The 15,997-nt window shown below is 50.5% G+C and overlaps 1 protein-coding gene across 10 annotated transcripts in view; it reads right to left on the reverse strand.

The window, feature by feature from the left end:
• The window catches only part of NCAM1 (neural cell adhesion molecule 1), a 333,139-nt gene that overhangs the window by 11,335 nt on the left and 305,807 nt on the right, over positions 1–15,997 (reverse strand). For 4 of the 10 annotated variants that reach the window (XM_066372980.1, XM_066372962.1, XM_066372998.1 and 1 more), the window contains 2 exons: positions 11,907–12,031; positions 7,210–7,387 (listed from right to left, as the gene is read on the reverse strand). In XM_066372980.1, coding sequence (XP_066229077.1) covers positions 7,210–7,387; positions 11,907–12,031 — 303 coding nt within the window. Of the gene's footprint in view, positions 1–2,262; positions 4,632–7,209; positions 7,391–11,906; positions 12,032–15,997 lie in introns of those variants that run through there. The other 6 variants (XM_066372953.1, XM_066372971.1, XM_066372989.1 and 3 more) reach the window with 2 other exon arrangements.

Raw genomic sequence — 15,997 nt, forward strand, 5'->3', positions numbered from 1 at the left:
GCAGACAGAGGCACTCAAACGTGGTGTGTGACCTGCCCAGGCAGGTGGGCTCCCTGCTGCTGGAGGCACTCAGGTGGGGGCTGCATGCCGCTCGGGAGCAACAGCGCAACGCTCTGGACGAGGTTCTTGCACTGGGCAGGCCTCGGTGGAGGATGTGTTCAAGTCCTCTTCAACCACGGGGCCCTGTCACCGCACACTGCCATCCTATAGCACCCAGTGCATGGCGCAGACTCCCCGTGCCAACCTCCTCCCGTGTGTAGACCGAGAAAGACTTTTGCCTGGAGGACTAAAACACTTGGTAGGTTCCTATCTTTATTCACTGATGCTTGCAATTTTATTTTCATATGAAAAATGAATACCCCCATGTAATGTTCTTCCACCTACAGCAGAATTACTGGGGTGCTTTGTTAAGCATTTTGATTCTAAGTCTCCCCAATTTCATCCAATCAGAACCTCTAGGGGCGAGGCTCTTGAATCAGGATTGGATCCGGCACCCAGGCGATCCTCACATGTCCTGGAGTTGGAGGACCAGAGCTTCTATCTGTACTGTCCCTGCCTCACAGTGAGTAGCAGCTGTTTCTATGACTTATCACCCAAGGGTGAGCTGTGGAGTCCCACCTGGTGGCCTTGACCTAACTGTTATTCTGAATGGATGAAGAGAAAGCAAAGACTATCCACAAAGGAGAAAGTAGTGTCCATTTGAGCACTCAGAGCTGAGGCTCCTACAGGAAGTTAGGTGCTCTCCCAGGTGGAGAAAGAGTGGGTGTGACCTCCATAAAAAGAAACATAAATAGAGGAACACCAGGATACAAAGGAAAGGACATTCAAGTCAGACCCACATTCATGACCTCTCAGTGGATGTTACAGAATTGCTCAGAGCAAGAAAAGCGAGAAGGATAAAAGTCATCGCCTATTACAAAAGGAAAAAGAAAAATCCTTCTGGGGTCGGACTCCGCATGCTCTTCCTCCCAGCCTCCCCTGACCAACTCACCTGCACACCTGCATGCAAAAAGTGCTTCTTAAAAGCAGTTCCTCCGTAACCTTTGGGGTCAGAGCTGACCTGAGCAGTGAGGGCACAGAGCCAAGGCTGTCCATCTTCTGTGGCATGTGGCACGGGAGAGGCCAACAGTGCCCTTCAAACTGCCTTGTCTCAGACTGAGACCTACCTATGCCTACTTTCTGAAGTGCCTTATCATGAGAAGTGGGTCTTCCATGTTTACAGAGGCCTGGGAAGCAGAAGTGTCTCCCCAGCCCATGACCCTCAGAACCATTAGGCTGGGGGGTCAGGTTCACTCACAGACCCCTGACCCATCTGCTTGCTCCTGATGGGAACCTGCTCACCAGGAGGATAGTTGGGGGGGGGGGGCTTTTTGGAAGTGTCCGACTAAATGTGATTATCAGCAAAGTGGGGTTTGTCAAAGGGGGTTCTCTCTCTCATTCCATCACAAGGCCACTCTGTGCAGCCTCTGCCATGGAGTTTTAAAGGGGCTGTGAGGCCCTGGCTAGTTGGCTTAGTGGTAGAGCATTGGCCTGGCGTGTGGATGTCCTGGGTTCGATTCCCAGTCAGGGCACAGAGGAGAAGCACCCATTTGCTTTTCCACCCCTCTCCCTCTTGCTTCTCTCTCTCTTTCTCTCTCTTTCTCTCTTGCTTCTCCCTCTCTCCCCCACCCCTGCAGCCATGGTTCAATTGGAGTGAGTTGGCTTTGGGCACTGAGGATGGCTCCATGGCTTCCATCTCTGGCGATAAGAAGAGCATGTTTGCTGAGCAATGGAGCAATGCCACAGATGGTCAGAGATCGCCCCTAGCGGGCTTACTGGGTGGATCCTAGCTGAGGCACATGCGGAAGTCTGTCTCTGCCTCCCCTCCTCTCACTGAATAAAAAAATAAAAAAAAATAATAACTAAAGGGGCTGTGAAATGGGGAGCCCCTCACTACAAAGGTGCGTACCTAGTGGCTGACAGTGTGCCCTGGACCCTACAGTGGCTGCCTCTGGTTCTGCAGAGGCGCTTTCCGCTCCCCTGCCCGCTGGACATCCACGACAGCGCTGCGGGTAGCCGAGAAACACGTGCAGCTCCTCGCTACGGACAGGAAAGCGTTCCCTCTGCCAGAACCCCACTCAGGAGACTTATGGTTTGGGGTACAATGTAAGTAGCCTCTGGGGCGATCAAAGTTACCCATGTACACAAGAGGGGGAAGGGAAGGGCTTGTGGACACTTGGTAGGACAAACAACTATGAAATAAAATCAAAACACGCTGGAGAGTTCACGTGAGCTGTTATTTTCTTTAATAATGCAAAGGTGTAAACTTCATAAAGGCCTCGCTGATTATCTACACAACAACGTTAGCATTCTTGTTAGTAGAAAACATGATCCAAACCTGCCGTGTGACTCGTCCCCAAACAAGCAGGGACAGGCTGTGCTGTGTGGAGGTGGGCAGCACAGGGACGGAGCGGCAGCAGGGTCGGGCTGGCAGAGAGTGTCACTCCTGCGGGCCTCTCTCAGGGTCACTATCAGGGGCTCCTGGGGGGGCTGGGGCCACAGCCGGGACCAGCTGAGAACTCAGTGATCCTTGGGAGTGGGTGTGTCTGCACGCTGTCTCCCACAGGGCTTCTAATTACAAACCGTGGGCCTGTCTGAATAAGGCCACTGCCGATGACCCAAAGCTGCTCAGCTGAGGCCTGCCTGGCCCAGGATGCATGGAGGGGACAGGACTGTGTCAGGCATCTCCTTGCATGGGGCTAGCTCTCCAAAGAGTCCCTTCAGAAACACTGACACTGTCCTTCACCTGTGGGTGGGACTGGGACCAGGGTGGGGCAAACCCCTGAGGTGGGTGCTCCTGGGTGACTTCTGCCCAAGACGGTATCAGGGCATGCTGGGAGCCAGGACAAGGACGCCTGTGTGAGGACGCTCTCTCCCTCCCTTACCCGTATAGCGCCTGCTAACTGACCTGCGAGTCAACCTATGGGAAACCTCAATGCTTTGTTTGCCTTATGCCTAAGGACCATGCTGCTTCTGCCACCCTGGTGTAGGGAGGCCAGAAGCCCCGAAGGAGGGGACCAAATGGGGCTGGAGGCAGCTGGGTGGGCAAGAGGCACCACGCGCCTGAGCTGTTGGGTAGCGTCCGGCCTCTGGAGCCTGCCCCTGAGCCTCTGAACTGTGAGCACCAGGGACACGGCAGCTCTGCCTCAGAACCTATGAGATCACTCCGGTTCCCAAAGGGAGAGGCTAGTCTTTGAACATTAAAACATAACAACAGAACTAAAAATAAAAGAGAACAACAACAAAAAAAGGAACAAAAATGAGACTTCTGTGGAGATGCTCAGAAATGAGATATGTAGAATGATGTGTGACCACCATGGAGGAGGAGTTTCTATTCCGTAGAAGTTCCGTCCCTGATGCTACACCCTGATGCTTCTAAGCAGGACTCACCCCGAGTCTCTGAACAGTACTTTAGCAAACAATCCCTACCTCCTCTTCTGGGCACAGGGGCGAGGTGAAGGGGCGTTCTCCCCAGCAGCAGAGAGTTGCAGCTGGCTTTCACCAGTTTTTAAAATGTCACTAAAGCCACTGAGCAGTAGGGGGTTTGGTGCGTATGGAAAGTGTGAGAGGCTGACCAAGTCCCAGTTATCAACAGTCCAGGCTGGGCAGCCTGGGAGTGCCCATCCCCTCCCTCCCGCCCTGTGAGCACGTGTTGGGAAGGTGCATGGATCATGCCTAGCTCATAGTGGATGCTTCCACCCTGGGGGGCTGTCGTGTTGACTGACACAACAGTGTGGGTCACTGCTGAGCCAGGGTCACCAAGACACGAGGCTCTGTGCTGACCTGCAGCTGTGCAGCAGGTGTCACCCCACCTGGGAGACACGTACCTCATAAAGCAGATAGGTGTTGGGCACAATAAAGGTTAGCCCTGTTCACAGAGACAGCAGAGGGTGCTGGTTATAATACCAGGATCAAAGCGCCTCCCAGAATGTTTGATAAGCCCCAGTAGATACTCAACAAATCCAATTTCTTCTGCTGCACAGGCAACTAGATGACTTAATTTACCATCCCGTCATCAAAACACTCAGATGAATCACAGTGGTCTGGCTCCCTTACCATGGGCACTGAAGTACAAGCCAAGCCAGCCATGTACTGAGGGGCAGAAGGGGAGCACGGGGTTAGAATGGGGGGCACGTGAGGGTTTAACAAGCTGATATGAGCTTTAGGGGTACTCAGAAATCTTTCTCTGTTATATCATTTTCAGGTAAGAACAAAAAAAAATGTGCAGAAATGTCTCTTTGAACCTGCAATAGTGCTTCTTAAAGAGCTCCCAAATATTTTATATTTATGGCCACTAAAAGGGGGTGGGGGCTCCTGATAAAGTGACAAAACAAGTATATGTAAGTGGTCAAACATCTGGAGGTCCAGCTCTCTTCAATTACCAAAGCTTCCTCTTCCCCCATCAGGTGTGTGGAAGTGTGGCCGTTCTTCCAAAGGGGCACTGATCATTCTCATAGGAACTGGGCTTTTAAGCAAATTTAATATCTTTTTTGTGTGTGTCTTCTTAAGTTCCTAACAGAGCAAAAGAAGAGTCACTGCAGAGAAAAGCAATGAGACAAAAGTGTAGGACGCAGAGGAGCCTCCCAAGGTTGCTGCCGGCATCAAGCAATGGGACCCCAGAGAGAATGTGGTTGTTTAAAAAGGTGGCGGTGGGGATATCCCAGTGACGTCCAAGATGATTGACATGTGTGACGACAGACACAGGAAGGGGGAGGGGGGAGGAGGAAAGAGAAGGCAGAGACACAGAAAAAGAAATAGATAAAAAGAAAAAAAATTAGGTCATATATAGAAAATGCAAGAATCAAAGGTTAATTCAATTTAGTAAATTAAACTGACAGGGGTTAAGGAGAGTTCAGTGCGGTATTATCATGGTCAAGGCCAATTCCGAAGCTCAGCAAGGCCAGAAGCAGCACAGCGGGGAGGGGTTAGGGGTCAGCGAGCAAATGAAATTAAAGGGAGAGAATAGAAGCCTCCATAGTCAAATATAAGAGTTTGATTAGGACAGTGTTACCTTTGACTAAGGGGAGGTCTCTTAGACAGCAAGCAGTCCACGAGCCTCCCCACAGCCTTCGCGTCACTAGCGCTGGTTAGCGTAGTGGTGGAGATGCATGTGTTCACTGCGGCATCGTAGCAGACTGTGCGTAAGGACAGGGACTGCCTTTTCAACCATAAATTGAACTCTTCTTCCTGTTGCACAACCCTTTTACCCACAGTGCTACTGAAGGAGAGTCTAGTTCTGCGCCTCTCACCGTCTACCACCCCGCTGAACACAGAATTCCTCCTTGGAGGCATGTCTTATAAAACCCAGAGGTTTTGTTCTTAGGTTCAAACGCAACAGCTGGGTAAGTCCACCCCAGTGCAGAGCCACCTGCTCTAAGACCTGTGCGGGAGGATCCCAGGGTGCGGTCAGCAGCCCTTCCAACCCCCTCTGGGTTCATGGGACTCTGGGGCGCTGAACAAGAAGGACTCTGCCACCCCTAGTGGGCAGTGCTCTGAGGACAAGGCCTTCCTGGAATCTCTGTGTCGGACACACATGGCCCCCAGCTTCTCTGGTCCCAGGAGCTAATGCTGCTGGCAGTGCCCAGCATGGGAACACTGTGGACCTAGGCCTCATGTTCATGGGACCTCACAAGCACCATCAGCAACCTCTCACTGCAAAGCGTTCACTGAACCTCTCACTCCCCCAGCGCCTCCATGTCCCATTAAGGCTGGGCAGATCCGGACACTCACACCAGTCTGTTGACTTCAGCAAAAGAAACTGACCAAAGAAGATGAAGAAAGAAGGGGCGGAGGTGGGTGGGGCCACCTCTATTGGGCATTCTATTACACGGTAGTGACAGCATTTCTTACTCCCATACCTGGTGCCTCGTCTTCAACATGGCCATTTGACCAGCATCTGCAGAGATATGCTTACCCCAGCCTGCGCTCAGCAGTCTCCCTGACAATGCTGAGGGCAGGACCAATTGACGCTTCTAATCTACCGTTTGAGACCCATCTGCCAATGACTGGAGGCCCCCACGCATCCATCAGACACACACATTTTCACATAGCCAACCACTGGGAACCACACACTGATCTCATTTTGCTGCTGCTTAAATAACCCACGTTCACAATACAGACCTATTGTAGGCAGCCCGCATCTCTCCTGGCCTCTGTTCCACTGGGGAACAACTGTGAGAGCTGGGCTGAATCCCCAGAAAACACTGCCGATGACAGACAGGGTGGGGGCCTGACCTAGATGACGAGGAGGTCAGAGCACCTTCCTGCCATGCCTGAATGTGGCAGAAAGTTGATGCGGCCCTTCCGAAAGGCTGCACTGTATACTCTATGCCCACCTCTCCTGTCCGTGGACTGTATCTGGCTGGTCTGGAACAGTAGGGAGTGATACTGAAGGCCTCTGTCTGCTCTGAGGGACTTGGTCAAGGAGGAGACTGGCCATCTGTGGCCGGGCAGCCTGGCTGAAAAGCAGAACTCTCACCTTACTCCCACACACAAACTGGTCCTGCGTCTCAAGGACGGATGTGCGTCTCCCAGGAGAATGTCTCCCATCGGGATCGCGAGTGGACCAGATGGTCTTTCATGGATAGGATTGTCCAGCACCTACTTTCTTCACTTGTTCTGTTTCATGTGGTTCAATTGAATCTTTGTCTCAATGGAGAGGCCCTTGGCCCATAGGATTTTTAACTAACTAGGTACCATGTCTTCCTTCTCTTGGGGTCCCCAAAGAGAAGGGAGTTGGACCATGGTTGTGCAGGTAAGCAAGCATCAGGTAGAAAGCACTGAGAAACAGTTACACCGTCCTTGTGCGAAATGGGAGACAGCAGATAAGGTTTCAGAAAGGAACCTTACTCAACCAGCTTCCAAGGCTTGGCTGGAGCTGGAGCCTCTCCCATCTGAGGGGTTCCAAGGACTGCCTTAGCATCAGTCCTTCGAGGCCAAATGACCTAGGACCTTTGCCTGGGATGCTTGGCCAAGCTTTCCTGTGAGTCCAGTACATCTCAACCCACTGCACAGATAGATACCAAGCAAAACTAAGCTTTGCGTGGGCAACCGGTCATGAGGATGGCTGTAAGCAAGCGAGTTGTCAGGGGTTGTTCAGGCACATTAGGAGGTGCGGCATGTGTGCATTAATTCCAAGCGGGAACTCTCAGAAAGCAGAGGCACTCATACCTGGGATGGCCGTGGGCTGGGCCAAGGTCCGGAACACAAAGTGAGCTGCCTTGGACTTCCCCTGCTGGTTCTCAGCCACGACATAGACCTCGTACTCCGCGTTCCAGTCCAGGGACTTGAGCATGACGTGGTCACTGCCAGACGGGAGCTTGATCTCCGGTTTCCAGTCGGAGGACAGCTTCTGGGAGAAACCAGCAGGAAGGACGTCAGAGACTGAGGCGCTTTAGATGACAACACTGGTCAGACTATGCTAATAGGCGGAACTCAAAGGAGTCAGTAGCTATCATTGCAAAATAATAAAAATAAAAACCATGGTATTTGTTCTTTACCAGCCTGAAACCCCTAAGGATCACACCAGTCAGGAGGTCTACCTTACCTGCTTGCAAATACAAACAGTGGCATCTGCCATTGTGACATGAGGCCAACCCTCAAGTGCCGTGGCTTCCAGGGCGTACAAGACCTCAGGCACCAGACCCACCCAACCCCCACAGGACACTCTGGAAAGCTGCAAACATATGCTACTTATGTCCTAGGAAAGTAATAAAGCAAACGTTTCCTTTCTGATTTCGGAATGCTGCTCACACTCAGGGGTATGACTCACATCTCTGACACAGAAACACTGTCATATTACTACCATTTAGTGAGCACCTATTATGTGCCAGGCACTGTACTAAACACTTTCCTCACATTTTCTCGTTGTATCCTGCCAGCAAGCCTTGCAAGGATTTTTGCCAGGCCCTCACTAAATCTGATGACAGGGAAGTGGAAGGCAGTGTTAGGTGGGGCCCAGTGCATCTGAGACCAAAGCAGTGTTCTGTCCTTTTTATAGCAGGGAGCTCCACACACATCTGTTGACTGAATTGGATTTTCCTAATCCATGCAGTATAACTGGGTCTCTCCAACGGCAGCGGCGGTGTCCCAGGTGTACACTCTGCAGTGAGGTCCCATGTCAGGGGACTCAGAGGGCCCACAGGGAAGGCACACTCAAAACAGCAGAGCACAGCATAGGGCAAAACTTGCATCTGGGCTTATTATAGGATCCGCCCTTTCTCATCAAATACTCTTTCTAGTTTTCTCTCACACATTCCCCAATGAGTTTATTCTGAGTGGGAGCTTATTAAGCAAATTGGTAGGTGCCCCCGTTCCTGGAATGAGGCTGGCAGAACTGAGAAGTCTTCAGATTGTTTCACAGTTGCTCACTCAGACCGCTCCTTCCCAGTCTTCAGAGGGGTACAGGCTGGGCATACACGAAGGTTTGACAAATGTCACTAAAAGGACGGCTGCCCCTCAGAATAGCAGAACGTGGTGTCAGTGTCAGTTGAAAGGTGGGGTCATCCATCTGAGGCTGGAGGGAGAGTTGCTTTATATAGCAAAGCTATTTTTTCCAGGAAAAATATTTGTTTCAGCTGAAGACCTGCCTTTAGGAACATGAGGTGGCCACGTCACGGCCAGGACTGTTAGGGTGAAGGCCAGAGGGGATTCTGGGTTCGTCAGCATTTAGCTAGGAAGCGGGCTGGGCTCTAAGTTAGCTTGTGCCTATGCCCCCTTTTTAATTAAGAGCAAAGAAATTCAGACGTCTCTTCCCTTATTTCTCTGAAAAGCTTTCCTTGGCAAACATCATTACAAAAGAGACAACTAGAATCTAAAGCAAGTATTTCATAAAGCAATCATTATCTCATATAACACCTGTTTAGGTACAGTGATAATAATTTTTAGGAAACATTAAGTTTTTGAAGTGAGAGAGAGAGGACAGTCACGGTTGCTAAAATCTAACGCGTCTCAGCATTCTACCTCAGTTGCCTTTCTAGCTCAGCCACAGTGATCCTTCTGGGAAACTGACCTCCGAGGGGCCTTTCAGGGGAGGGGTTTCCAGCCTTTGCTGGTATCTTGGCAGTAGTTACTATATTTACCACGTCTAGAGGTTTCCAAGTATCGGTCACATTTCAGGTTCTTTGCATGTGTTATATAACTAGTCTTTATAAATAACCCAATAAGGCATTTTGTTCCCATTTTACAAAAGGAGAAATAGAGGTTTTGGAAGATTGGATGATGCATTCAGGTCACATGCTGGTAAGTGGTAAAGCTGGACCTGGGTCCCATGTGTGTCTGGACCACGTCGGTATAAGAGCCAGAGGCATCCGTCTACCAACTGTGCACATCCGGTGGGCTGTTGTGGGGCTGTCTGCCCGGTCCTTGCTTCTCCACCACAGGGAGGAAGCCTCTCTTACAGTGTTACGTCTGAGAAGCCAGTGGAGGCCCATCCTCCAAGGTTACCCCACCCCTGGCTCTGCACTTCCCTGAGAAAGGCCTAGTGAACTCCTGCTGAGAAGTGTGACCTGCAGAGCTCTAGCTGCACTGACTCTGTGAGCCCAGCCAGTCCTGGGCTCACTGCACTTCCACAGGGCTGATCAAAGGGCAGAGAGGGAGCAAGTCAACTTTCCGGGAAGAGCCTTTCTTGGGGGCTATTTGAAGAAAGACCATTGCTCCATGGTTCCCTATTTCCTGCCAGTAAGAAACTCCCGCAGGAGACTGTCCACAGTGCTCACACTTCCTCTAACGCTCTCAGCAACTGGTTGTGTTTGGCAATGACCCAGGGGCATTCTAAAACCCCCCAAAAGGAGAGAGAGCTTTCTAATTGGGGCTTGGGGATGAAAGGTGTAATCATAGAAATCTTAGATGGGTGGGGAGTCAACCAAGAAGAAAGACTTAGGGCCAAGTTCATTGCTAGTGGGATTGGAACAGCTCGGACGGGGTGAAGAGTGGGTGTAGGAGCTAGCCCAGTCTCTTCGATCTGACAGACCTGGAGTCCAACCCCGGCTGACCCAGCAGTGTGAGGTCAGGCACCTTCTCGCTACACAGACCCTCACTTCCTCTGTAAGGTGGCGATGATCATAAGACCTGCTGTATTTTTCGCTTCATACGACGCACCCCCACCCCCACCCCCACAGTGGAGGGGAAAATGCCCGTGCATCTTATGGAGCGAAAAATACAATATTTTACTAAATATTTTAACACACCATTTGGTTCAGAATATTTTCTTTTTTATTTTCCTCCTTAAAACCCTAGGTGTGTCTTATGGTCAGGTGCGTCTTATGGAGCGAAAAATACGGTACTTCCCAGAGTCCTTGTGGAGAGAAAAATGTATGTAATCACAGGAGCTTGCCTGAAGGGTAGCGATTATTAGATATCGTCATGTTATTTGCAAAAAGTACTGGGTAATGGCAAAATGACTTTTCACAAAAGCTCAAGGAGAAAGAAAAATCAGTTGTTGTGTGTCTGTTGCCGCCACAGTCATTTTGGAGGCTTTAAAATGGTCCCCATGTGTCTGGCAGTTTTGAGATGTAAAACCCCAACTGGGGCCCAAGACACAGAGTGATGCTGTCTGCCTCCCCCCGCACCCGGCCTGAGCTTGGCATGCTGCTGCTCCAACAAGATGTGTCCCGGGTGCAGGGGCAGGGCTGGCCGCTGGGGAGGAAGGAGGCACTCAGGGTGCAGGGCAGGGGTGGCCGCTGGGGAGGAGGGAGGCACTCAGGGTGCAGGGCAGGGGTGGCCGCTGGGGGAGGAAGGAGGCACTCAGGGTGCAGGGGCAGGGCTGGCCGCTGGGGAGGAAGGAGGCACTCAGGGTGCAGGGGCAGCGGTGGCCGCTGGGGGAGGAAGGAGGCACTCAGGGTGCAGGGGCAGGGGTGGCTGCTGGGGGAGGAAGGAGGCACTCAGGGTGCAGGGGCAGGGCTGGCCGCTGGGGGAGGAGGGAGGCACTCAGGGTGCAGGGGCAGGGTGGCCGCTGGGGAGGAAGGAGGCACTCAGGGTGCAGGGGCAGGGCTGGCCGCTGGGGGAGGAAGGAGGCACTCAGGGTGCAGGGGCAGGGGCGGCCGCTGGGGAGGAAGGAGGCACTCAGGGTGCAGGGGCAGGGCTGGCCGCTGGGGGAGGAAGGAGGCACTCAGGGTGCAGGGGCAGGGCTGGCCGCTGGGGGAGGAAGGAGGCACTCAGGGTGCAGGGGCAGGGGCGGCCGCTGGGGAGGAAGGAGGCACTCAGGGTGCAGGGGCAGGGGTGGCCGCTGGGGGAGGAAGGAGGCACTCAGGGTGCAGGGGCAGGGGCGGCCGCTGGGGAGGAAGGAGGCACTCAGGGTGCAGGGGCAGGGTGGCCGCTGGGGGAGGAAGGAGGCACTCAGGGTGCAGGGGCAGGGCTGGCCGCTGGGGGAGGAAGGAGGCACTCACGGGTGCAAGGGCAGGGGTGGCCGCTGGGGAGGAAGGAGGCACTCAGGGTGCAAGGGCAGGGGTGGCCGCTGGGGAGGAAGGAGGCACTCAGGGTGCAGGGGCAGGGGTGGCTGCTGGGGGAGGAAGGAGGCACTCAGGGTGCAGGGGCAGGGGTGGCCGCTGGGGAGGAGGGAGGCACTCAGGGTGCAGGGGCAGGGGTGGCTGCTGGGGGAGGAAGGAGGCACTCAGGGTGCAGGGGCAGGGGCGGCCGCTGGGGGAGGAAGGAGGCACTCAGGGTGCAAGGGCAGGGGTGGCCGCTGGGGAGGAAGGAGGCACTCAGGGTGCAGGGGCAGGGCTGGCCGCTGGGGAGGAAGGAGGCACTCAGGGTGCAGGGGCAGGGGTGGCCGCTGGGGAGGAAGGAGGCACTCAGGGTGCAGGGGCAGGGGTGCTGGGGCAGGGGTGCAGGGGCAGGGGTGGCCCCTGGGGGAGGAAGGAGGCACTCACCGGCCGGTACTTGACCAGGTACTGTCTGATGGGGGAGCCGCCATCGTCCTGCTTGATCAAGTTCACCTTGATGGAGTTGCCGTCCTCTCCCATCTGCCCCTCGAGCTTGGGCGCACTGGGTTCCCCTGAAACAGCAGTGCATTCACATGACATTCTCCTCCACAGAAGGAAAGTCCACCCATCAGAATGGGTATGGCGATGGGGTAGGGCTGGACTCTTGGGCTTTCTCAGAAATTCAAATGGTTAAAAAGCAAGCAAATATCAAACTCCAGACTGCGTTGGATGCCTCAGACTTAGCCAAAATCTAGCACCTTTTGGGAATGTCTGGGGAAACAGCTCCCTGTGAATGCCATCCCTTCGCCATTCTAGAAATCGCCACCCACCCCCCCCCCCCACTCTGTCTCTCACCGGCACTGATGTTTCGCTTAGCTGCTCTGCTCTTAACAACTGAAGACTTAACTTTTATAAACCTGATATTTTGAGAGATAGCCTGAAATATGGGAAAACAGAAGCACTGAAGAAGAAAGCTTATGTGCATAAAATGATTTTTTTAAAGCAGCCCAGTTTCTTCCCTGAATAGTTAAGTAATTTTGTTACTTAGCTTCATTAAAAAACAATTTAAGTTCCCTAGCTGTGATTAAATATAGCACAATTTGCCACTGGCAAGTTTCTTGTTCAGTGTCCTGCATTTATGGCCGAGGGAACTGAGAGACCGTCCTTGACACGTTGCATTAAAGTTACAATCACGGAAGTCTTTTTCTTTGTGAGGAGAGTGAGAGGGAAATGTCTTGAGCATTTCTCGACAGGATAAGGTCAATGATTCTTGTTATGCACCCCCAGCTTGTAGCCCTGGGAGCCCAAGGTGGAGAGGGGAGATGAGCTTGGATGGTACCCACTAGCAGGGCTGGGGTGGCTCTTCAATGAGCAAGATGCTGACTTGCTTTAAGAGGAACTATTTCATTAGCATATGCTGAAGGCAACGAAGTGAGGAGACACCTGATACAGAAAGTGGAACAAAGATTTAGCATGCTTGGGAGCCCTGTGCTTCCCATGGGGACTTTCTCTGAATCTGTTTCATGGTCTCAGACAGGACTCTTGGGAGAGCCTGTAAAACAACTAGTTACCTCCTGGGTAGGTTGTCCTGGCTTGTCCTCTGGAGGACAGAATCGCAGACACATGACAAGAACCAAAAGTGTACCTTTGGTCACCCATGTTTCTCATCGGCGGCTCTGGGAACCTTACAATGGCCCTGTGTCCTTCCCTTCCTTTAAGACGAGTTGGAACCATAGAGAGAGTACAAGCACTAATGGAGAACCCTGAAGCTTAGTCTGGGCCAGCAGCATGCACGTCACCTGGGAGCCTATTAGAAATGCAGACTCTCATTTTAACAAGATCCCAAGGTGATTAGTATGTACATTTGGGCATGAGGAGGAGGAGTAATTGCACAATAAATAGCTACAACAGTGAAGATGCACAACGGTAATGTCTAAGGGATACAATGTTTAGGAAGAGTTGTGCTTGGTGTCTGTTTTCTTCAACCAGTAATTAAAGAATAAGAAAAACAAGAATAAAAAGATTAAAGGGGTTTTAGGCAAAGACTTGTCCTGTTTTTATGTCACAATGTAGCCACTGGCCCCAGCTATTCAGTGGGAAACATTTAGATACTAGCAAGCCATGTACGCTTTTCAAATTCTCCTGCTGGACTGTTCTAAGTCTTAGACAATAATCTGTTAGGTTTTATGTCATCATAAGTATCCAGTGCTAAGAAGAGACTCCAAGTGGAGTTTCAATGTATTGCCAAACCGTGGAACTCTGCTTCTGGGGAAGTATCTATTTAGAAGGGGCAGTTTCTCTGATGTCTGTGACGATCCCTTTGAACTGAGTACAAAGGATGCCACAGGAGGGCCCAGGGGATCTTTGCCTTGGACAGATCACTGCCTCAGTTTCCACATTTGCAAACTGCAGACACTGGACCTGGTGTCCTCCCGGGCTCCTTCTCCCTGTGACATCACTGTCATACAGTGACAGTCATTGCTCTCAGATGTACTAGTCAAGGTCACTGTAGCTATTTTCATGACACTCTAAGAGAGAGAAAACAAAATATAGGATATTCATCTACTTCCAGGGCAATATACTTCAAAATCAACAATTCTATATTTCTAAGGCAAAGAGTTGTCCTCTTTAAAAAAAGATTTTTTTTTAAGTTATCTTTAAAAATGTCTTATCTATGGAGACCCGAAATCTCTTCAGACAAAAGAATAAAAGCCTTGCCCAGAAATCCCTGCAGAAACCAAGTCTTGATGAAGGTATTTTCCTATCTTTGAATTTGTTTCAGGAGAAAGTATAATTGGAATCACAGAGAAACTACTAAAAACTACCAGAGTTAGAACATGGTTGTTACATTTACCAAAGTTAGGAGGACACTGTACCTTGCTGTCAATTTACCTGAGTGATAACCATGTTACTCTACACTACTTCCTCATAGAATTTAGAGCATTTTGTATTGTAGGATATTCAGGTGTGTCATTTAGAGTGCTGTAGATATGAGTAATTCAACAAATGTATATTAAGCAGCTAGTAAGTACCAGCTAGGCTACTAGGTATTGGAGTTTCCAAGGTGCATAGGACAAGGTTTTGACTGCCAAATGAAAATAACAGTTATAATCAATTTAAAAAAATGCTGGGGCCCTTGTATAGCAACATATCCTTCTTATGACAATGTTTCTAAAGGGAGCGCATATTCAACTAACACCCTAGGGACTCTAAGCAATTTTGTGGCTGTCTGATTTACAGGAAGCACATCAAGATGTAGAAAGCGCACTATTTGTTTAATCAATTGTCTTATGTATACTCAATCATTTACTGCCAGCTTTATTTTTTTTTCTAAATAAAAGATTAGATGAGGAATAAAGAGACTATTTCCTGAGCTCTGTGCAAACAGAAGTCCCCAGCCATTCCTGATGTCGGAGGGGGGGGCTGATGCTGAAGAAAATGGGTCATGGCACCCAGGAGGCTCACTGCTTTAGAGAACACAGCAGAAGAAATTACTCAGAGGGTCTTCAGGTGCTCTCTGCTCTGAGATGGCTGATCGGATTGAAACCATCACAGGCAATTTCAGCAAAACCAGTATTATAATGATCTGTGGATGTTGGTTTGCAATGCAGTGGCAACCGGGTGGCTGCTCCAGCAGAAACCCCCACGGTTAATCACACCTCCGGGTTCCGCTTCAGCCACGACTCATATTTCCCCCCCAACTAATTTTTATGTAAAGACTAAAACAGCGGTACTTTCAAAATAAACCTTGCCAATAATATAAATATATATATATATATATATATATGAAATATTAAGCAGTTCTGTATTTTCTAGAAGAATGTGAGTCATGTATGCAAGAAAAAAAAGAATGTACCACAGACACCCCATATAGTCAAAAACATGACAGGCAGGTTCTATGAATTCTCTTTAGAATTATTGGTTCTTCTTTGTAATTATTGTGCTACTGTGTCCCAAAACCCAGGGCAGCTTCTTGTCCTCCCCTCGTCTGCAGGAGCTCTGGAGTCAGAAATCTACTGCTGGATATCTGAATTCCACCACAGAAATTACAGCAAGCCCAGGGCATTCAGACAGAACTTGTGAATTTTAGAAGGAAAGTAGTATATACTACTTTTTACTTTAAAAAGGCCCAGTTACCAGGAGTTACATCTTCTGAATGGACGGCTCAGGTGCCGGTAGGCCCCCCAGGGAAAGGATGGATCAACCTGGACCTTCCTTCATCCACTCTGCATTCTCACCCATGGGAACAGTTTGGGGCCTTGGAGAAGAAACCGATGGTGGATGGAGGGGTCGATTTAGAACCTTTTCCTTTTTCTATCTAATAGGATCGTCTGGCATTAAAATTACTATTCCTTTTGTTTATCCTAACATCTGTCCCATTTTGTTGATTATTACAAACAAATTGAACCTTGTGAATGCCTCCTTATCGTTTTTAAAAAGTCCAAATGTATGAGTTAGCTGTTCAAATATGAAAGCCTATTTGATTTTTCCCAACTCAGGAACATTCACAATTACATTGGGAGGTTAGAAGTCTGACT

Source organism: Saccopteryx leptura, chromosome 1 (assembly GCF_036850995.1).
Source record: "Saccopteryx leptura isolate mSacLep1 chromosome 1, mSacLep1_pri_phased_curated, whole genome shotgun sequence".
Lineage (NCBI taxonomy): Eukaryota > Metazoa > Chordata > Mammalia > Chiroptera > Emballonuridae > Saccopteryx > Saccopteryx leptura.